This window comes from Plectrocnemia conspersa, unplaced genomic scaffold, assembly GCF_051122295.1.
Source record: "Plectrocnemia conspersa isolate PC_06_02 unplaced genomic scaffold, ASM5112229v1 ptg000001l, whole genome shotgun sequence".
Taxonomy (NCBI): domain Eukaryota; kingdom Metazoa; phylum Arthropoda; class Insecta; order Trichoptera; family Polycentropodidae; genus Plectrocnemia; species Plectrocnemia conspersa.
Genome location: NW_028277165.1, coordinates 1753440 through 1775579, shown reverse-complemented (window position 1 = coordinate 1775579; position 22140 = coordinate 1753440). Strand labels below are relative to the sequence as shown.

At 30.4% G+C, this 22140-nt stretch overlaps 5 protein-coding genes across 8 annotated transcripts; 4 read left to right on the top strand and 1 right to left on the bottom strand.

The window, feature by feature from the left end:
* The first annotated feature begins 874 nt into the window (after positions 1-874).
* LOC148238358 (uncharacterized) lies at positions 875-3586 on the top strand. The gene is made up of 5 exons (XM_088198226.1): positions 875-956; positions 1142-1203; positions 1270-1345; positions 1404-1486; positions 2483-3586. The coding sequence occupies exons 1-5, from the start codon at positions 875-877 to the stop codon at positions 3221-3223; spliced, it is 1044 nt and encodes a 347-aa protein (XP_088054352.1). The 3' UTR covers positions 3224-3586.
* A 1991-nt stretch (positions 3587-5577) lies between these two features.
* On the top strand, positions 5578-7120 carry LOC148238357 (uncharacterized). Its single transcript, XM_088198179.1, has 5 exons — positions 5578-5640; positions 5802-5866; positions 5928-5994; positions 6057-6139; positions 6211-7120. Exons 1-5 carry the CDS (start codon positions 5622-5624, stop codon positions 7099-7101), a joined length of 1125 nt encoding a protein of 374 aa, XP_088054305.1. The 5' UTR covers positions 5578-5621; the 3' UTR covers positions 7102-7120.
* A 2434-nt stretch (positions 7121-9554) lies between these two features.
* On the top strand, positions 9555-12141 carry LOC148238356 (uncharacterized). Of its 4 annotated transcripts, none has more exons than XM_088198024.1 (5): positions 9555-9617; positions 9973-10031; positions 10099-10165; positions 10227-10309; positions 10378-12141. In XM_088198024.1, the coding sequence occupies exons 1-5, from the start codon at positions 9599-9601 to the stop codon at positions 11965-11967; spliced, it is 1818 nt and encodes a 605-aa protein (XP_088054150.1). In that variant the 5' UTR covers positions 9555-9598; the 3' UTR covers positions 11968-12141. The 4 variants fall into 4 exon arrangements, with proteins under 4 accessions (XP_088054150.1, XP_088054173.1, XP_088054157.1 ...); XM_088198031.1 differs by lacking the exon at positions 9555-9617 and adding an exon at positions 9752-9874 and having other exon boundaries at positions 9958-10031; XM_088198039.1 differs by lacking the exon at positions 9555-9617 and adding an exon at positions 9779-9874.
* Positions 12142-13928: 1787 nt separating this feature from the next.
* Positions 13929-18144, bottom strand: LOC148238355 (uncharacterized). The gene is made up of 8 exons (XM_088198240.1): positions 17955-18144; positions 17775-17899; positions 17536-17702; positions 17114-17215; positions 14820-14915; positions 14579-14750; positions 14413-14520; positions 13929-14355 (listed from the first exon to the last, which is right to left on the bottom strand). The coding sequence occupies exons 1-8, from the start codon at positions 18096-18098 to the stop codon at positions 14241-14243; spliced, it is 1029 nt and encodes a 342-aa protein (XP_088054366.1). The 5' UTR covers positions 18099-18144; the 3' UTR covers positions 13929-14240.
* A 136-nt stretch (positions 18145-18280) lies between these two features.
* LOC148238354 (uncharacterized) lies at positions 18281-20841 on the top strand. The gene is made up of 5 exons (XM_088198060.1): positions 18281-18454; positions 18654-18718; positions 18792-18867; positions 18927-19009; positions 19086-20841. The coding sequence occupies exons 1-5, from the start codon at positions 18436-18438 to the stop codon at positions 20274-20276; spliced, it is 1434 nt and encodes a 477-aa protein (XP_088054186.1). The 5' UTR covers positions 18281-18435; the 3' UTR covers positions 20277-20841.
* Positions 20842-22140: the final 1299 nt, after the last annotated feature.

Here is a 22140-nt window from a genome sequence, read left to right as displayed (position 1 = left end):
AAAAAAACTCCGGCGGGCTCGCACGACCGGTGCGGGCTCCAGGCGCCGTCCAGTCACACACTAAATTTTTAACATGTAACTGTAATAATATTCAATAAAAATAATAATACTTATTCTTTGCCACAAAAGACAAAATAGGTAATTAATTATTACAAAACCCGTTAGGCTGACGGATGGTGACGGGTAGCAATTACACACATATTGGACTACTGCAGTATTATTTTATTCAAGTTAATAATATATGACCCGACGCCGATCGATTTTATAAAAACAAATTTCACTATTTGCTTTTATGAAATCTTACCGGTGATACATACTATGACAAGTTTCTATAAAAATAATTTAATTGATTGTAAAAAAAGTTATTGTACCTCTTTAATGAAACGGGATTTTTAAAAAGAATGATTTCGAAAGTAGCTCAGCTGTTTTTAACATTAACACATAATTTAATATAATTAAATGCTGAAAACCAGTTCAATTTATTGAATCATACTATTTTAAGAGTTTATAGCACTGACCACCAAATTTACAAATTTGCGAAATGGTGAGAAAATACCAACCGCGGTTAAAAGGCTAAGAAAATTTATTTTAAAAATCTTTACAATATGTTGTGTTTAAAAAAAGAAAGTAAAATCAAATTTAATACAAGGCGGCTTCCATAAATGATATCACAGGTTTAGGGGATGGAGATCAACGGAATTGTGACAGTGTAGATAAAATAGAAGTCTGGCTCAATGAAATCTTTTGACATTAGAGTAAGGGGGGGGGGTGAAAAAATCACGAAAAACCTGTGACATAGTTTAGTGAAGTCGCCTAAGCAATGTGTATTATTCCAAAACGCACTATTTAAATCACAAGCGTAGCTATATCTCTCATGCTCGATAATTCTCCGTGCTTGAACCAAAAGTTTACTGTCAGCTTCTGTCAACAAGTTACAATGGCGTTTATCAAAACCGGTATAAACCATTTTTATGCTTTTCTTTTATTCTGATCGCAATTAACAAATATTTTTTGCTTGAAATTAATTAATATTAAAAGTATCATCGGTTGAAATGAAAACTTTTATGTTTTCATCAATGACATATTATTTAATTGTTAATAAAATATTCTCTTCTGTGAGTATTAAACTTAATCTTTGCAGAAGCTGACATAAAAATGGAAGAAGGGACATTTGCTACCGTTGACATTCAATGTAAAGTCGAGGTAACAAAACCTTATATATTGCACTTGTTAACGAATGTCATCTTTAATCGAGTATTTATTTTAAAGTTATTAAATGTAAAACGCGAATACGACAGCAGCGAAGATAAACAGACAAATGATGTGGACGACAATATCGATATAGGTTAGATTTTACACATTCTATTAAATTTCAATATGTTTAAATTATTATTAAATTTTAGAATTGCACGATGTTAAAGATATACTTACGGCGAATTCTACCAGTTTGGACGTTTCATCTCACCAAATATACAAACCTGCCAAAGTAATACAGTGGAACCTCGGATTGCGAGTAAATTGGTTTACGGGTGTTTGACACTACGAGCAATTTTTTTCAACCAAATTTGACTTTGCCTAGTAAACGAGCGATGTCTTGCAATACAAGCAGTACATATTGTGTCACTTTCTCCCCAACTGAGCTGATGATTCTTCTCTTTTTCGCTGCGAGACTAAGCAGTGGCAGACTTAGTTAGTTTCTCACTTTTGCTCTCGCTCAAATTCACTTATGTATTTGTGAGCAGAATGCAAGTGAACTGCCAGGTACTTTAATAGAACATGAAGGCTTCAAAGCGAACAAAGGATTGTTAGATAACGTTAATAGGAGAAGTGGCATCCATGGTGTTGTGAGGTACAAACAGGGCCGGCTCGTGGATTTTTGCACCTGTGTGCAAAGCGCCTAAAAAAATAGAGAACCACAAAAATATATTTTAATACACAAAAATAAATAGAGAACTAACAAAAATTTGTAAAAATATAAAAATTTAAAATAACAAAAGATTTTAACTTTGGTAAAATAACTACGTCTGGTTTATATTTTAGCGAATTTTGTCCGCAAAAGATCAAAATGCTGAGATTGGGCGCTTTCATTTTTAATTGAAATTATTGCCAATTTTTACAATTTTCCTTGACTCATGCTCGATAATTATAAATAAATTTTAATTTTGAAAAACTTCTCTCTCCCTTAGCAATGTCATTATTTTTCTCATTACTGTAATAACCGAGATTTGATTTTTATTCTGACCCAAAGTTGCTTTTATGTATGACCGTTTAATTTTTTGCCATTATTTTATAATAATTAAATAAATATTTTTTGTGTTATTATGGGAAAATTTGCTTTGATATACGAGTGTTTTGAAATACGAGCACGTTTCCAGAACGAATTATGCTCGTAAACCGAGGTTCCACTGTAATCGAATAAATTATGACTTGTATGTGTTTAAAAAAATTTCAGCTTATCTAACGAAAAATAAATTTATTTTAGAAACCAAAAAAGAAAAAACATAGAGTTCAACATATGCATGATGCTTCTTACAAAAATAAGTGTGACTTCAAATGTGAAATATGTGGAAAAGTATTCGTAGTTAAAAGATCATTTTTAGCCCATGTAAAAACTCATAGCGATGTTCGTAGCTTTATTTGTGAAACATGTGGAAAAGCATTTAGACGAAAATATTATCTTTCAACACATATGTTAACTCATAACGATGTTTGTGACTTTAAATGTATAACATGCGGAAAATCATTTAAAATAAAAGGAAGACTTGATAGGCATATGAAAACTCATAGTCGTATTTGTGACTTCAAATGTGAACAATGTGGAAGAGAATTCATAGATAAACGAAGTCTTATAAATCATATGCGAACTCATAGTGACGTTTATGGCTTTAAATGTGGAACATGTGCAAAAACATTCAAATGTAAACAGTATCTTATAACACATATGCAAATTCATAGCGATCTTCGTGTCTTTAAGTGTGAAATATGTGGCAAAACATTTAAATGGAAACAGTATCTTGCAATGCATGTACGAACTCATAACGATGTTTGTGACATTGAATGTGCAACATGTGGAAAAAAATTTAAATTTAAATCCTATCTTATATCACATTTGCGAACTCATAATGATGTTCGAAACTTTGAATGTGTAATATGTGGAAAAACATTTAAATTTAAATCGTGTCTTTTATCACATATTAAAACTCACCGATGTTTATTACTTTGATTATGAACAATGTGTAAAGCATTAAAAAATAAACTTACTTTTAAGACATATACAAACTATATTTGTGACTATAGATTTGAACAATGTAGAAATACAATTTTTCTATAAATTAAAATTTGCAACATTGTTATGTAAAAACATATGCAAAATCAAAAAATGAAGTATAATATCACTTACAAATATATCGGAAAGAATAACGAAATAGATGTACCGTAAAGAGTTGCAACCGAATGCCAGTTGTAAATTTTGTGTCACCACCCTAAATACTATTGTACATTTTTTTAATATCTCAAGCATACATAACATTTTTATTCAGTGTATTTTTATTTTTTTGTAATAAAAATAACATGATCTATATTAGAACTCATATTTATATAATTGTCCCACCTTTTCAATTCTTAAGTCCTACATTAGTCCTTTGAGATTTAAATAAAAAATGTTGTCGACTTAGAAATTTAGGTAATTGTTAGCATAGTGCCACGCTCAAATATGACAGTTGCGAAACGTCCATTTGCTGTTCAAACTTAATCTAAAAAGTTTAATAACGGTATAAAAATTAATTTGTTTAAGCTAGATTTTGGATTGACCAGTGCAGGAAACAATGACAAATAACAACTGATGGTTTTTGAGCGTGGCGCGTGCTAACTAACAAGTACCGAAAATAGTAGATCGCTATGTAAAACTTTTATTTACAGCACCATTTTGTTTTTAAATTAAATATGACAAAATAATTAATTCGAGAGCTTATCAATGAACTTAATTAAATTACATATTTACAATTTTGTATAAAACACCTCATGTATTTGTTATAAATATGCTCTGTTCAGAAATCACAATCACTATTAAATATAGTCAACGCCCATATAAAATATGGTATTTATTATTTTGACTCATTTTGTGAAAAATTAGAATATTACCTAATTTAAATGATAAATTAAGAATGTATACATATTTATCATTTAATTTAAGAGTGCAGAATCAATCGGACCTTGACGGTAACATTGCAGTAAGTATAAACGTGAGTATATATGCCGATAATGTTATTTAATGTAGTTTCTTAAAAAACATGTATACGTTCACTTGGTTATTTTCATTCACAAAATTAGCGATTAAATCTGGTAAATGTTTTCGATCTCTCATATTTACTATTTTTTTATTGAATATTTTATCCAAATATATAATTATTCAGATCGTCATCGTGTCCAAAAATAAGTATTTTTATTGTTTTAAAATATATACATTTCCATATATCTTTTACTATGTCCCAGTGATCTTTAATAGTTCGCATGTACCAATTAAGATAACATATATTTTTTGGCAAATTAAAAAAATATGTGCATTTATATAGAAAAGTGTTTAAAAAATTATGTACTAAACTAAATGAGAATTAAATGTATGTTTAATTATTATAAAAATATGTTAGATAATAATATTAAAATAGTTATAGGAAACTTTATTATAGAACTAGTTGATAATATATATTATTTAGGAGTAATTTTAGATACAAAATTAAATTTTAAGAAACATTGTAATTGCATATTAAAAAAATAGTAGAAAAATAGGTATATTATCCAGAATAAAAATTATGTATGCATATACACAAAATAAGTAAATATAAACACCAAAAAATAATTTACAATAGTATCATATAGCTCAATTTTACTTATTGGGCAACAATATTAGATATGTTTAATAAATTAGATAAACAAATGTTGCAAACATCACAAAATACGACAATGAGAGTAGTTTTAAATAAAAATAGATTTACTAGTAGTAGAAGTATGATTGATAGATTGGAATGGTTAAATGTTCAAGATATATTGAATATGAATGTTTTAGTATTTATATATAAGTTAGAAAATAATATGTTACCAGAGTATTTTAATAAGAAATAAAGATATACATGGATTAAATACAAAGCATATATAAAATTTAAGAATAGTTAGGTATAAGAAAACGAGTACGGCTGAGGAAATTATGTACGGAGGTGCTAATTTGAATTAATAATTATTTTGCGGACAATCCGCAAAAATATAACTATAACGAGTTGCCAAAATGGAATAAAAAAACACCTTCGTGCATTAAGAAATACATAATCTTTTTTTATTTTTGTATTTTCTGTTTATTTTTATTATTTGTTTATGTTATATGTTATATATATGTTTAGTTAAACATCACATGAAGGGATAGCTTATGTTAATAATTCACTCATTATTTATTTTTTTATAAATTATGTATATGAATGTATTTTATAGGCAAAAATATATATTATATATTAAAAATATAATTTATGATTTATTTTGAAACTTTTTTTTAAAAGGCGTTTACAAAACTTTCGTGCTCGATAATACGTCGCATTTGGACCAAACATCTACTGTCAACTTGACGTTGAGTTACAATGGCGTTTATCAAAACTGGTATATGTATTACATTTTAATGTTCTCTTTTAATTAGATTTTTGATTAACAGACAATATTACCTCTCTATAAAATTTGTATTAAAAATATCATCAATTAGAAATAAAATATATTGTATTTTTTTTAATGACATACTTCACTCTTTTTGTATATATTTCCAGAAGCTGATATAGAAGTGCACCAAAGTGCATTTGCTTCCTTTGACACGATTCAATGTAAAGTCGAGGTAATGGAACATTATGTTGTGCTTGTTAAGGAATGTAATCTTAAATAGAGTTTTTTTCTAGTTCTCAAATGTGAAACACGAATACGATAGCAGCGAAAATATACACATAAACGACAAAATTGAAATAGGTTAGATTTTATGTAACATTCCATTAACATTCCAATATAATAAAATTATGATTTCATTTCAGAAATGCACGATGTTAAAGACATACTTAAGGCAAATACTATGGGTGTGAACAGTTTATACCAAAAAATTTACAACCCCGCTCAAGTAATAGTCAAAGATTTTAATTTCCATATATTTTAGTATTTACAACCTAACTAACGAGATTTAAATTTTAGAAACCAACTACTAATATAAATCAGTGCAACAAATGTGGAAAAGCATTTAATTCTAAAAAATATCTTAGACGGCATATGTTAACTCATAACAATATGTTTGACTTTGAATGTAAAAAATGTGGAAAAGCATTTAAAATTAAAGAAAGTCTCTCAAAGCATATGAAAATTCATAGGGATAATCGTAACTTTGATTGTGAAAAATGTGGAAAAGCATTCATAGACCAACGTCATCTATCAAAACATATGAAAACTCATAGTGATTGTGTCTTTGAATGTGAAAAATGTGGAAAAAAATTCATAGCTCAACACAATCTTTCGAAACATATGCGGTATCACGGTGATATTCGTGACTTTAAATGTAAACAATGTGGAAAAGCATTTATAGACAAACGCAATCTTTCAAGTCATATGCGAACTCACAGTGATGTATGTGACTTTGAATGTGAAACATGTTTAAAAACATTTAAATGCAAACAGTATCTCACAACACATAAGAAAATTCATAGCGAGGTTCGTGATTTTGAATGTGAACAATGTGGAAAAGTATTCATAGACCAACGCAATCTTACAAAACATATGCAAAGTCATAGCGATATTCGTAAATTTGAATGTGATAACTGTGGAAAAACATTTAAAACTAAGACTAATATTTCACGACATATTCAAACACATAGTAATATTCGTAACTTTGAATGTGAACAATGCGGAAAAGTCTTTATAGATAAACGCAATCTTTCAAAACATATGCGAACTCACAGCGATGTCCGTGACTTTGCATGTGAAACATGTAGGAAATCATTTAAACTTAAACAGTATCTTTCAATACATATGAAAACTCATAACGAAGTTCATAACCTTTATAGTAAAAAATGTGACATGGATTCAAAATAAAACCCCATCTTTTATCGCACTTATTTATTTATTGTAAATCCTTCACTGCAACATGACAGGCGTCGGCCTAATCCTTTTCTACATTTAATCAAGTGAAACTCAGTATAAACTATCTAGCAAGAGAGTTGCTAAAAAATTCACCAGTGAATCGGAAAAAATATCACATTTTGGAGCGCAATAAAAAGAAAATTTCATGGATGTTAAGCAGTCAAATTATTCACACCTGCCATAAATATGTGATTTATTAATGACATGCATATTACAAATATAACGATTGCATAGAAGTTATATAATGCAGCTTTTAAATAAATAAAAAAAACAAGTTACCGAAAGAATTTAGGAAATTGTAAACTACTCATATTGATAAGAAATAAATAGCTTTTATTGATTAGAATTTCTGCGTTATAGAATATAACATTTTTTGTAATTCAGCGCCAGGGGATTGGAATATGGTTAGTCGGCCTCCCTCACAGAAGAGTCCTACGAAGGGGCTTTGCCCTTGGCTGATCAAGAGCCTATTTATTATAAAATTAAAAAGTATAAATGAATCGATCCGTTACCTATATTTAAATTTCGAGATTGGTATCGAGTTGTATAAATTTTGCAGCCAGTTAGACGCTGTAGAAGTTAGTAACAGTATATTTTACCAAATTCCTAAAAAAACTTTGGTCTTGATGCTTGATTTGCATGACTCGTGTTAACTTTGCGTGTTGAGATCACGTTTTGTCACTACTCTTGCGCCGTGACTCCTTAGGGCGAATATTATGGGCAGGAAGAGCGAGGATTGCAGATGGGTGAATTAGAAATTGTATGACTAAATTTTTGTTCAATAGTTGTCAGATTTTAATCGATTGTTAAACGATTGGTTTTATTTACTTAATAACTCCATATGTGTAGTGTGGGGGACCCACTGACGTGACGTAGACGAAATCTCTTGGTTTGGTCCTCTTGCACCGCTCTTAATTTTTCAGTAGTCCTTTAAACTTCGATCGTCAGATTTTGCACAACCGTCATCTTGAGTCGTCAGTGCCGATTTTTCAAATTGTTGGAAAATTTGTTTGTGAGAAATGTGATTATATTTTTTTGGTGTAGTTTTTTAATATATTTACATTTTTTAATGTCTTTAGATGCAAATCAAGCAATGGTAATATTATCTGTATAAATATATATTGGAATTAATTTCAACGTAAAAAATTTACTGTTTTCTGATATTCTATTACATTTTCAATTTTAAAGAATTTAATCACGAGTGCACGAGAATAAAATTTAAGGGAGCAGTAGCTCCCTTATATTTTAGGCACTCGTGAATATAGGTAATATACAATAGAAGAAAAATAATAATAAATTAAAGTAATAGGGGTACCAAAAAGGAATGTCGTTTTTTATTTACCGATTACTTCATACTGTCTGCCGAAATCAAAAACAATCCGACTTTAGTTCGACTATTGAAAAAATTTCGGAAAACTTCGGACAGTCGTGGTCCAGCGTTCAACTGCATCTTAAAATCGGTAAGGTGTGGAGACAAGGATAATGGATAACTAAACGAGAAAAGGACGCAAAAAGAAATGGCTTTCGTAAGGTCAGGTTGTGGCCTAGCCTCGTAACGAAAAATCCTGTTGTCTGTTTGGTGGGACTGCAAAAGCATTATTCAATTCGAAGTTCACAAACCTGGACCAACGATAAATGCACAATTGTATTAATAACAACTGGACCGTTTAGCGACTGAAATTTAAAAAAAAAACCATTGGTGCATCAATGTCAATTTTTTTTGTAGCATGATTTTTAATAAAATAAATTCGCCAAGCGAAGAATAAATGATAATCGACACATGTTATACATTGAAAATTGTTTGTGATTATTTACACGTGTAGCGCATTGATATATTATTCACACTACTGTCGTAATATGTCTGGAGCATCGGCCTCACTATTTCCTAGCTTCCATTAAAAACAACGCCTCCCTAAAGCACAGGCGCTAAGGTTCAGTTCATTGTATTCGGTGGCTTCTATAATTTACGTCACAGGTTTTTCGTGAAATTTTGACTTCTTCCCAATGTCACAAGGCGTGACACCATGCCGCACCCCCCTTTTCAACCCCCGTACATCATGTCACAGAAACAAAATTATTTTGATTTACAAAGGCAACACTATCATAAGTAGTATACATCTTTTTTAGAAGTGATTTTATAAATAATTTCTTTCACAATTTTTGTTTAATAATAAGAGATATGTACTCATTATTTCACAATTCCGCTGAACCCCCCCCCCTAAACATTTAACATAATTTATGGAATCCGCCCTTTGGCGATATTTTGATTTATTAATTTATCTGCAATTAATAAATTGTTGATTTTATTTAAACGCAACAGTAAAAGTTAGAGCGTTGATAAAAAAAAATTATATAATAATTAAAATCTAATACATGTCTAAATCTTTAATGCTCGAAAATTCGTCGTATTTTGACCAAATATCTACTAACAACCTGACGTTTATCTACAATGGCGTTTATTAAAACTGGTATAATATATGTGAATGTTTTTAATTTTTATAGCAATATAGCAATTTAATATTTCACCAAAACAATCACTCTTTTTGTAGTCTTACTATAACAAAATAGTAAATATAGTAGCAAAAATATGTACACAAAAAGTAAAATGACAGATGTCTTTCTTTGAGGGGGATTGACCTAAAATATTGCGTTCTCTTTTTGCCCTTCTTTGTCCTCGTTATTTTTTAGCTTTCGCAGCGTTTCTAAATAAACAAAACTTTTCAAGGTGACTTTTTTTAGTATCCTTTGTCCTTAATTTTCATCAATGATGTATATTTCACACGTCGTTAATTAGTTATTTCCTAAAAGTATTAAACTTCGCAGAAGCTGACATTCCAATGGACGAAGAAATATTTGCTTCCGTTGATTTGTTTAAAAATGAGGTAACAAAACTTTACATTTTACAATTATTGTAAACATAAGCAATTATATAATATTATTGATTTTAAGTTAAAATACGAATATGATAGCAGCGAAGATACACACATAGACGACGTGGACGACAAAATCGAAATAGGTAGGATTTTATACTTCGTTCTATTAGAATTCAATATATTTAAATTATTATTTAATTTCAGAAACACACGATGTTAAAAATATACTTAAGATGAATGATGTAGATACAGAAGTTTTATCTCAACAAATTTACAACATCACTAAAGTATTGTAACAGTCGAATCTAGTATTTCAATATTGGCAATTTATATACAAATACAATTTTAATTTTAGAAACCAGAAAAAGAGAAATGTATCAAGGTTAAACTTATGCCTAGCGATTCTTACGAAAATGAGTGTAGCATATGTGGAAAAGTATTCAATACTAAAAGATATCTTACACTACATAAGCTAACTCATAGCGATGCTCGTGACTTTAAATGTGAACATTGTGGAAAAGCATTAAAATATAAACTTTCACTTACACGACATATGTTAACTCATATGGATGTTTTTGCATTTGAATGTGAAGTATGTAGAAAAGAATTCAAATGTAAAAGGTCATTTGCGCAACACATGCTAACTCATAGCAGTCTTTTCGGTTTTGAATGCGGAATATGTGGAAAATTGTTTAAAATTAAAGGCACTCTTAAACGACATATCCAAACTCATAGCGATGTTCGTAGATTTAAATGTGAAAAATGTGGAAAAGGAATAAGAAATAAATATGCTCTTTCAAAACATATGCAAACTCATAATAATGTTCGTGAAATTAAATGTGAAATATGTGGAGAATCATTTCAAAGTAAATCCACTTTTTTAATACATATGCAAATTCATGTCTTTGAATGTGATAAATGTGGAAAAGCATTTGATATGAAAAGAAAACTCACAGCACATATGAAAACTCATAACAATGTTCGTGACTATGAATGTGAACAATGTAGAAAAAAATTTAAAATGAAATACACTCTTTTAATGCATATGCAAACTCATAGCGATTCTCGTGACTTTGAATGTGAAAAATGCGGAAAAGCATATAAAAGTAAAAAGGTTCTTTCAATGCATAAGCAAACACATAGGGATGTTCGTGACTTTGAATGTGAAACATGTGGAAAAACATTCATAGTTAAACGCAATCTTTCAAGTCATATGCGTATTCATAGCGATGTTCGTGACCTTGAATGTGAACAAAATGAAAAGGCAATCCAAACTAGTGACCTAAAATGTAAAGACTGTGGAAAAGAATTTAATTATAGACGCAATTTTTCAAAACATTTGCGAATTCATAGTGATATTTGTGACTTTAAATGTGAAACGTGTGAAAAATCATTTAAACGTAAAGAGTATCTTTCATTTCATATGAAAATTCATTCTGATGTTCGTGACTTTGAATGTGAAGAATGTGGAAAAGCATTCATATATAAACGCCACCTTTTAAGTCATATGCGAACTCATAGTGATGTTCGTCACTTTGAATGTGCACAATGTGGAAAAACATTTAAATCGAAACACTATCTTAGAAAACATTTAAAAATTCATAATTATGTTCGCGACTTTAAATGTGAAAAATGTGGAAAAGCATTTCAAAGTAAACTCATTCTTTCAATGCATATGCGGACTCATAACATTGTTCGTTACTTTGAATGTGAACTATGTAGAAAATCATTTAAAGATAAACGGAATCTTTCAAGTCATATGTCAATTCATAGTGACGTTCGTGAATTTAAATGTGAAATATGTAAAAAAACATTTAAACGGAAACAGGATCTCACAACACATACGAAAACTCATAGTGATATTTGTGACTTTGAATGTGAAACATGTGGAAAAAGATTTAAACTTAGACAGTATCTTTCAATACATATGAAAAAACATAAGTAAGTTTATAAATTAAAAAGAGCGAAGAATGTAATTTAATCAAAATTGATAATTACCTATTGACGTTGTTTTCCTTTTAATGTGATGTATGAAATATCAATGCCAACTATTTTATTATAAATAATTAATTTTCTTTTTGAATAAATACAAAGAAGTGTCGCATGGCTAGTAAATAAACAATTGCGATTTTTCTATTTGTATGTAGTGGAAAAAGTTGTTCATCCCAATCTGAACCTACTGCATGCAACTCAATAATGCAACCCACATAACTATAAGGTATCCCTATATGTCTTGTTGAGTATTCACTAAAGCGTTGGAGAGGAGCTCAGAGCAGTTGAAGCGGAGCAATGGATTTTTAATGGGAGCCCTGAAATCGTGGTGCTTTACTGCTCTGATATTTTATGAGTCTCGATTTGTGACGAATTTCGTCGTGAGAAGTTGCCTTGTACCTGATGCTCGTATGTGCAATATTCCTGTGACCAGTTGCGATGAGAGCAATGTTCACCGAACCGTAAGTAAATATAAAAGTTGTCAAGTTTTGATCCCTTGGCTGCACGTTCTTACTTCTCTCACTCTCGTCACTTAATACGCGAGTAAAAGGGAAAAGATCTCACCGAACGCATATGATATACATATTCAGTCGCTCGTTTGCATTGCAAAAAATTCTGATCCCCGAGTACACGCTATCTACCATGTTATCGGGGAGTTTAGGATACTTGTTTATAATGTAAGCCTCACGCTCAGAAACCATTGCTTATGAACTTTCTGCTGAGTCCCATTACTGTTTTGGTCCTAACGGGTACGAAAGCGGCCAACAATCTTTTACTTCATAAATACGTTTTAAAATTTAAACTGGATACGTGCGAGCGAACGTTGGTCAAAACAATGAATAATTCTCGCTCGACCAGTGCGGTCTCGCGCACTATCCACTCATTTTAATATCAAACGTAATTGTTATTAATTTTCAATAAAATACTACCGCAGAAGCTCAATCTAAGTATAATTGCCATCCCTCACCACTAGGGATTCCAATCCCGGGCCAAAATTTTGATCCCGGGATTTCGGTATTGCAATTAGTCGATCCCGGGATTCCGGGACCAGTCCCGGGATAATTTTCATGTTATTTTATCAATAAAAATAATTTAAAATGAATAATACAATATATTTTTACATCTGTTTTTTATAACGTACAATGTATAAAGTACGTATAATTTTAGTCTTGGACTTAAAATAGAAAATAATATAATAAAAATAAAAAAGGGAAGGTCTTATATATTTATTTGAAAAGAAAAAAATGAACTTTTGACAATGTATGTACATACTATGTACATTCATAGACACAATTAATTGAAAACATTATTTTGAATAAAACTCACGAAGTAACATCAAAGCCTTGATCTGATTTTGGTTCCTAAGCAGCCTGCTGCTGAAAAAGCACGTTCAGACTCACAGCCTCAAAGATTCACAGATGACACGTGCAACTCGCGCAAGTTTGTACACGAAATATAACGATGTTGTCAATAATAATTCGATTGTGCTTGATAAATCAACCAATCCGAAAAATTCGGGATTATGTTTTATAATCCCGGGACTCATCGGGTATTGAAAATCGTCCGGGATCCCGGGATTCGGGATCCCGGGATTGGAATCCCTACTCACCACCAGTCGCCGAAAAATATATTTGAAGTTCTATGTACTCTAAGTTGTACAATTCATTATTCTTGCTAAAAACAGTCTCTCCATCTATTACCTTAAGGTTGGAACTAGCTTATTATTATTTACAATAATCATAAAAAAAACATACAAAGAATCCGAATGGACGTGCATGCAGTGCTTCATCTCTTCAAAACAACGCTAATTTTAGAAATTGCGCTACATACTTTACACTCATAATATTGCACTCAGCGCTCGTAAAATCGCACTTCGTGCTCATAAAACCAACATTATTTAAATAAAAATTCACATTGTATGTATATATATACTATATATATTATATGTATTTTTATTAATGTAGCTCATGATTATTCAACATAATTAACCTATTATAATTAAATTCATAAATATGTTATATTTATTAGAAATGCTTAAAATATTTTTAAGCATTTCTAATGAAATACACATTTGTTTACAATTTTTTTTTTATGTAATACGATTATTATATAAAATGTTATAAGCTGACTTTTTGTATGTAAATATATTGTGAACTAAATAAGCATTTTTTAATACACAAATAAATGTGTATTAAATTAAGCTCCACCTATAAGACAAGGTTCGTGTTATTCCAATTTAAAAACTGCTTTGGATATCTTTCCCATTTCCAAATCGCGGAACGCTTCCGCAAACTTACTCAACGGAAACACTTTAATTCCAAGTTTCTCATAAGATATATATCTGAAAATTACCGATTTATTAACAACTGCTTGCTTTATAAATTATATAAAATATTACCTTTCACCCATAGACTGCAGAAAGCCGATGGCTTTTGGGAAAGTAAACGGATTGATGTTAACAGCAATGATGCTTGTTTCACGTAAATACATTTGAAAAGGACTTATCCTACAAGTGAAATCATTAGCGTTTGAATAATTATTAATTGAGTGATTTAATTGTTCACCTTGCATAATCTTTTGGATTGCAACATCCGAAGATAACATATCTTCCCGAAGGTTTCAGAAATGGCATCGAATCTTCCATTGCCATGGCGACTCCAGTACAATCAATGATCACGTCGAACATTTTCCCGGAAGATTTCAAATTAGCTGGTGCATCGTAAAAGAATCCAAGATCTACAATATTATCAAGTATCATTGTTAATTACAATATATCTTGTGTTGTGATATAATTTATATTATTACTCATGTCTTTTGCCATTTTTAGCCTCGTCGTATTTGGTTCAGATATAGTCACGTTTCTATGACCTTGAAGATGAAGCAGAGATGCCCAAAGACTACCTGTATACACATATTTTATGATTATTAAACAATAAATTTGACACAAACATTAAAGAACCCATGTAAAATTACATGAATTTTTATATTTGTGAATCATTGATAAACATCCTAAAGATTTTTATGATTTTTTAATGGTCGCCTCTAATTGATTTTTTAATGCCTTCAATAACCTTCTGAACCCCCCCTTACCCCTTGTAGTGTAACTCCGCGCGCTCCGGTAATGTACAGTGTACATGTAATAATGTGTGAAAAGTATTGTTCAACATTAGAAAAATACTAATTCAGTTACGAAAAATCAATATAAAAGAAAGGCAAAATGTAACAATTATTGTTATACGTATACTTAAAATGAGTAAATGCTAAAAATTGTTTATTATGCAAAATAAAATGTACTTTTGTTTATAATTATTCTCCACAGATCATGTGATTGTTTAATTTCTCTTCTGTATTTCTCTGATACATTTTTTTTACTATTTACTAAGTATATTTCCAAGTATGATCAGATTTTTTGGACAGGAAATTTCTCAACAATTTTTTTGCGGACACTGATTATTATTAAAATGATATAACTATATATATATATATATAAAATGTTCATTCGAGATTATATTTAACTATTTAAAAATATCCATAAATACAAGTTTTTAATGTAATATAATCCTTATAATCAATGAATAATTCACATAAAATGTAAAAATATTTTCGTAAGTATTTAATGATGGAATTACTCTTCTTAAACTATAAAATTTGACCGAACGATAAACTTTTATCTATACAATATTTTTGTATACCAATTATACACACGTGTGTTGCTGTGTGGCATGTCGTTATTATTATATTATTACTATATTCACGTAATCACAAATTTATAATATACATATTTTCCAAATATTATCACGAAAAAATAATTGCAATATTGTTCCACATTATTGTTTATTTAAATATTGTGTACAATTATTTTACATTGCATTATCGTGAGGGAAATGTAAAGCTTAGATGTTGCCAAGCAATTCGTTAAATGAAATTTGATTGAACATCAAAATAATTGTTTACAGAATTATGACTAAAAAAATTATGTTAAACAAATTCAGATAATAATTATAATAATTAATCGGCCGGCGATGAAACGTAATAGACAAGGCCTGTCAAGCTCGCGGCCCGCAGGCCGCATGCGGCCCACAGTAAACTTTTTGCGGCTTGAGTAATCTGAAATCATTCTCATCTCGAGAATTATTAGCGCGCCGGGCAAAAAGGTTACCACGGATTTTTTTGTTTACAAAAGCTGGAGCAAACTAAAAAAATGTTACATTGCAAACATTTTACAAACAAAATTTTCGTAGATATTATTATTTTTTTGCGGCTTATATTTTTAATCTTATATTTTTTTTTAAATCTTATATTTTTGCCCCATACCAGTGATTAAGTTTGACTGGCCTGTCCTGGGCCCTTGTTTTAACGCTTTATTTTAATTTTAATGAAATTATATCAATAATTGACGATAAACAAAATCATTTGTATTTGACGGATAAAATGACAAGCTAAAAAATTAAATATGTTAACTGAAAATTTAAATATTAAAATTTTCAACATTGCAAGTTAAATAATTCAAATACTTACGAAATCATTTGTAATTATTTATTAAAACAATATCTGTCCTGTAGATTTTATTTTTGTAATAATCGGTGTCCATAAAAATCTTGTCTGGAATATTTCGTAAGCGGAAATTTCATGTCCACAAAAATCTGTCCGAAATAATCACCGAACCATTTTTAAGTTAGTACGGACATCTTATATAATTAAATAGCCGCTTTATATTTCACGTCAGATCAAGTCCAACTTAAAAGTTACCGGAATCGAAGAGTTCAACCGAATCTTATACACTAGGAGACACGAATTTTAAAACTGTCGTGAATTAAAAAATAGCGCGTGCACCACAAGTTTCGTAGAATTGGTATTATTATTTGTAAAAAAAGATGTCACAGGTTTAGAGGGTGAGGGGGGAGGGCTGTGACATAATTTATGAATTTTTTTTTGTTTTAGACTTTCTTAATATACAAGTATATTGTTTTAGTTTCACATACATAGTTGGTTTTATATATTTGTAAAATAAAGTAAATTTAGGCGAGATAGCTTATTTTTGTGATAAAATGTATGTATGTATTGCGTACTGTAGGTAAATAATAATTATAGATAAATACCTACTATCCCAGCACCCATTACTAAAACATCCTCTCCGACTGGAATATGTCCGACTCTATCCCATCCGTGAGCCAAACAAGATAAAGGTTCGCACAAAGCAGCTGAAATATATTATTGAAAAATCAACTTTAGTGAACTTGCATATCGAAATTAAGTCGACGGCATTTCATCGCTTTATACTTCTAAGAAGTGTTAATTGTTTTTTAGGCTCTTTTTGTAACAGATTTTACGTACTTCGCTGTACAATTCTGCCGTCGCCGACAGTGTGAACGCTCGGTTACCAAAGTAGTCTTTCGCTTCAGATTACTGCGTGGACAAAGGCTAGGCCCGACCACCTACCTGGACTGTCGCGAGTGACAACCGCAGTCAGACAAACCGGTGCAAAACTATCACATTTATAATCAATATATTTAAACCGAACCTTGAGTAAAACTTATCTCGTCTGGCAAAACAAAAACTTGAGTATCAGGTACCACACAATAATTGGCCCATCCGCCATTTCGCCAAATTCCTAATGTCGAAAGAATTCCACCTTGACTGCATAGATGATATTTGCCGCTGTGACAGTTAAGGCACACACCACACCCACTACAATATAATTACGTCTTAATTGTATAAAATCACAGAATTTAAACAAAAAATTGTTTGAAGTAGTAATACCTGTTAGGATCAATAACGACCCTCTGTCCAAGTTTAAATCTAGCAGCTGGTCCGATCTTGACTACAGTACCGCAAAACTCATGGCCCATCGTGAATTGTTTTTTATCGTTACAAGGAAATTCTCCCTACATATGATAATTATTATTTAAAAGATATTTTACACAATTTCTCCGTATTCACCTTTATTATGTGTATATCTGTTCCGCACACTCCTGAATAAGCCACCTTCACCAAGACATCGTTCTCCTTTTGCAAAGTAGGTATTTCTTTGGTCTCATAGTATTCCACAGAGCCAGAAGATAATTCGAACATCAAAGCCTCCATATCGTTGTAGTGCTCAGTAGTCACTGACTGACTTTCGCAGAGGTCGCGAGTAATAAACAACAGCGTTTAAATAAATACAATCACGCGAGATAAAGCCGTGTTATATGTGATAACACGGTGTGCTGATGTCATTCCTGAGACGTTATTATTATTTATTTAAGTTAATTATACAATAAATATATAGTTACAATGCGACTGTTAAGCAATGTCATTTAAATTTTGAATGACTTTGGCTAACATATTAAATATATTATTTCCTATAAAATAATCATTTTAAGTCTCTCATGCTAGATAATTCGGCGTATTTGGACCAAAAATCTACTGTCAACTTGACGTAATGGCGTTTATCAAAACAGGTAAATACGATTTTAATATTTTTTATTTTTTCTGACCGCAATTAAAAAAAAAGATTTTGCTAAGCAACTAGTATAAGTTCTCCATATTTATTTTAAAGTATAAGTTGAAACAAATTTATTATATTTTCATCATTGCCATATATTCTATATATTGTTTACTAGTTAATTAGACATTATATGTTAAACTTCATCTTTGCAGAACCTGACATAGTAATGGGCGAAGGAACGTTTCCTTCTGTCGACTCAATTCCATTTAAAGTCGAGGTAATGAAACGTAACATGTAACATTTGTAAACGAATGTAAGCCTAAATAATTTTTATACATTTTTATTTAAAGCTCTCAAATGTAAAATGCGAATACTATAATAGCGAAGATACACACGAAGAAGTCGTAGACGACATGTTTGAAATGGGTATGATTTATTCGGCATTCCGTTATATTTCTATATATTTAAATTATTGTTGTTTTCAGAAATGCACGATGTTAAGGATATACTTAAGGCGAATACTATTAGTGTGGAAGACTCATCTCACCAAATTTATAACGCTACCAAAGTATTAGTTGAATAGATTTAGATTTTTATATAATTTAATATTTGCAACTTATCTTACGAACTAAATTTTATTTTAGAAAGCAGAAAGAGAAAAATGTAACTTTGAATGTGAACAATGTGGAAAAGTATTCAAAGAAAAAGGCACAATTTCAAGGCATATGAAAATTCATAGCGATGTTCATGCATTTAAATGTAAAGAATGTGGAAAACGATTTAAGTATAATACCTCACTTCAACGACACGTGCGAACTCATAGCAACGTTCGTGACTTTGAATGTGAAAAATGTGGCAAAGCATTTCATGACAAGCAGTATCTTATACAACATATTCAAACTCATAGCAACGTTCGTGACTTTAAATGTGAAAAATGTGGAAAAGCATTTAAAATGAAAGTAAGTCTCTTAAAGCATATGAAAATTCATAGCTGTGCTTATGATTTTGAATGTGAAACATGTCAAAAAACATTTACACGTAAACAGTATCTTACAACGCACATGAAAACTCATAACGATAATTGTGACTTTGAATGTGAAAAATGTGGAAAATCGTTTAAAACTAAAAGTAATCTTTTACGACATACGCAAACTCATAAAAAACATAGTAATGTTTGTGATTTTAAATGTGAACAATGTGGAAAAGCATTAACAAATAAATTCACTCTTTCAAAACACGTGCTTACTCATAGAGATATTCGTAACTTTAAATGTGAAACATGTGGAAAATCTTTCATTGATAAATACACTCTTTCAAGTCATACGCGAACTCATAGCAATATTTGTAACTTTGAATGTGAAAAATGTGGGAAAGCACTCAAAACTAAAGCAGGGCTTTCACAACATATGCAAACTCATAGCGGTGTTCGTGATTTTGAATGTGAAAAATGTGGAAGAACGTTCATAGCTAAATACAATCTTTCAAAACATATACGAAATCATAGAGATGTTCGTGACTTTAAATGTGAAACATGTGGAAGAGCATTTATAGATAAATATATTCTTTCAAATCATATGCGATCTCATAGCGATACTTGTGACTTTGAATGTGAAAAATGTGGAAAAGCATTTAAAACTAAAGCAGCACGCTCACAACATATGCAAACTCATAGCGGTGGTTGTGACTTTGAATGTGAACAATGTGGAAAAGCATTTAAACTCAAACAGTATCTTTCAAAACATTTGAAAACACATAACGATTTTTTTGACTTTGACTGCGTAAACGCATTTAAATATAATACACTTGTAAATATATCAGAAGAAATACCCCAATAACAAAAAACCCTAGAAAGAAGTCTATTTAAATGCCCATATATATATAATATTTCGTCAATCAAATCACCACCTTAAACACAATATTGTCTACTGATTTACAACTAATATGATACATACAAAGAAATTTAGTTATGTAGCACATTACATTAAAGATTTTCTTTTTAAGTAATGTGCCACATAATGTCACTTTATCCTGTACTAAGGATAAAGTGACTGTAATCGAAAGGTATTATCAGTGTTGTCAAAAAGCTAAAATAACTTTAGAACTTTATTGTCAGTGTAATAACAAATGTAAAACGAGATTTACCCTTAAACGTATCATGTTGTCAATTTAACACATGACATAATTTCTACCTTATAGTAAGTATGAAGTAAATTTCAAGCATTACTAGTTTGTACAAGATTTTTCCCTTAAATTGTAAACACCATCGATTTATTATTTTTATTGTATAGTAGTTAATAGCAAAAGTGTAAACATGAAAATGGTTATAAACCAGTAACATGTATATAATGATATGTTTGTAAAATTAATCGTTTTATTTAAATAAATGTTTCATAAAAAAAGTGTTGTTTATAAATTACAAACACAATTTTTAATATCTTAAATCATCAGATATTTTTTTACGTTCCTATCTTTAAGCTTTTTTTATTGCTCCCTTTGGCGCATTTTGCGTCTGGACACCTACACCCGTATGAAATTCAGATAACACAAGAAATGCAGCCTAGAGACCATGGACAACGACTAATTTAGCAATCGGGTGTCAGAGCAGCAGGAAGTTGAAACTGTTTTTTTAAAGTAAATATTCTTCCCTAATGAGACATATTTCTACTTCTCTGGGTATGTTAATAAGCAAAATTGACACATATAGGGTCAGGAAAATCTTCGTGTGATTCACGAGAGCCCATTACATGCCCAAAAAGTGACTGGTGCACATTATGGTAAGGCGGCGTCATTGGGCCTTACTTTATTAAAAACGATGAAGGTCAGACTGTAACAGTCAACGGTGAGTGTTATAGGTGTATGATAACAAATTATTTTTAGCACGAAATCAAATATATGTATGTGGAAGACACGCAGTTCCATTAAGACGGCGCAACTTACCACACGTCGGATTCAACATTAGATGTTTTACGTGAAAAGTTCCAGGTCACAATATTTCACGTTTTGGTGATGTCAACTGGTTGCCAAGATCATGCGATTTACCTGTCGAGACCGAAATATTTTTAGTCGAGTTTTTTTTTCTGCCTTCGCTATCTGTGTTGAAAACTTTTGTACTGAGCATCAGAACCTTGTGAATTTTTTGAAACATAAGACGCCAAGCACATGTTTTCAGCGAAACCAAACCAAAAAACCTAAAGATAGATGATGTGAGCTCCAAACATCCCCCGACTTCGATATATAAAATTTTTCCTGCAACATAAATATATTTGTTATATTATTTTATCATAACGAAATGTTGATATCATACTTACATTATAAGGATGTTTCGTACTTTCAATACACTCTGATGAATCTGACATATTTGATATTGAATCGCTGAATTCTCGCAGAAAGTTGTATTTCGCTAAACATTTATTGAAACGGATTCTGTCGACAATACAATTATTTTCGAGGAATTCTAGTGTACGTCTTCGAGCATCAAGATCTGGGATAAACTGTTAGGTCACAATGGTCTTAATTTAATTTAAATATTTTTTTCATTAATTAAATACATCATATGTTCGATTAATAAAAAAATCCGAAGATATCCTTTTATTTTTAAAAAAAGTTTCGAAACTGAAGTTGGATCATCCATTATAATTTTTACATATAGATATTTTTTTCTTAAAAACATTAATTATTATAAAGTGAATTTCGCCTGGT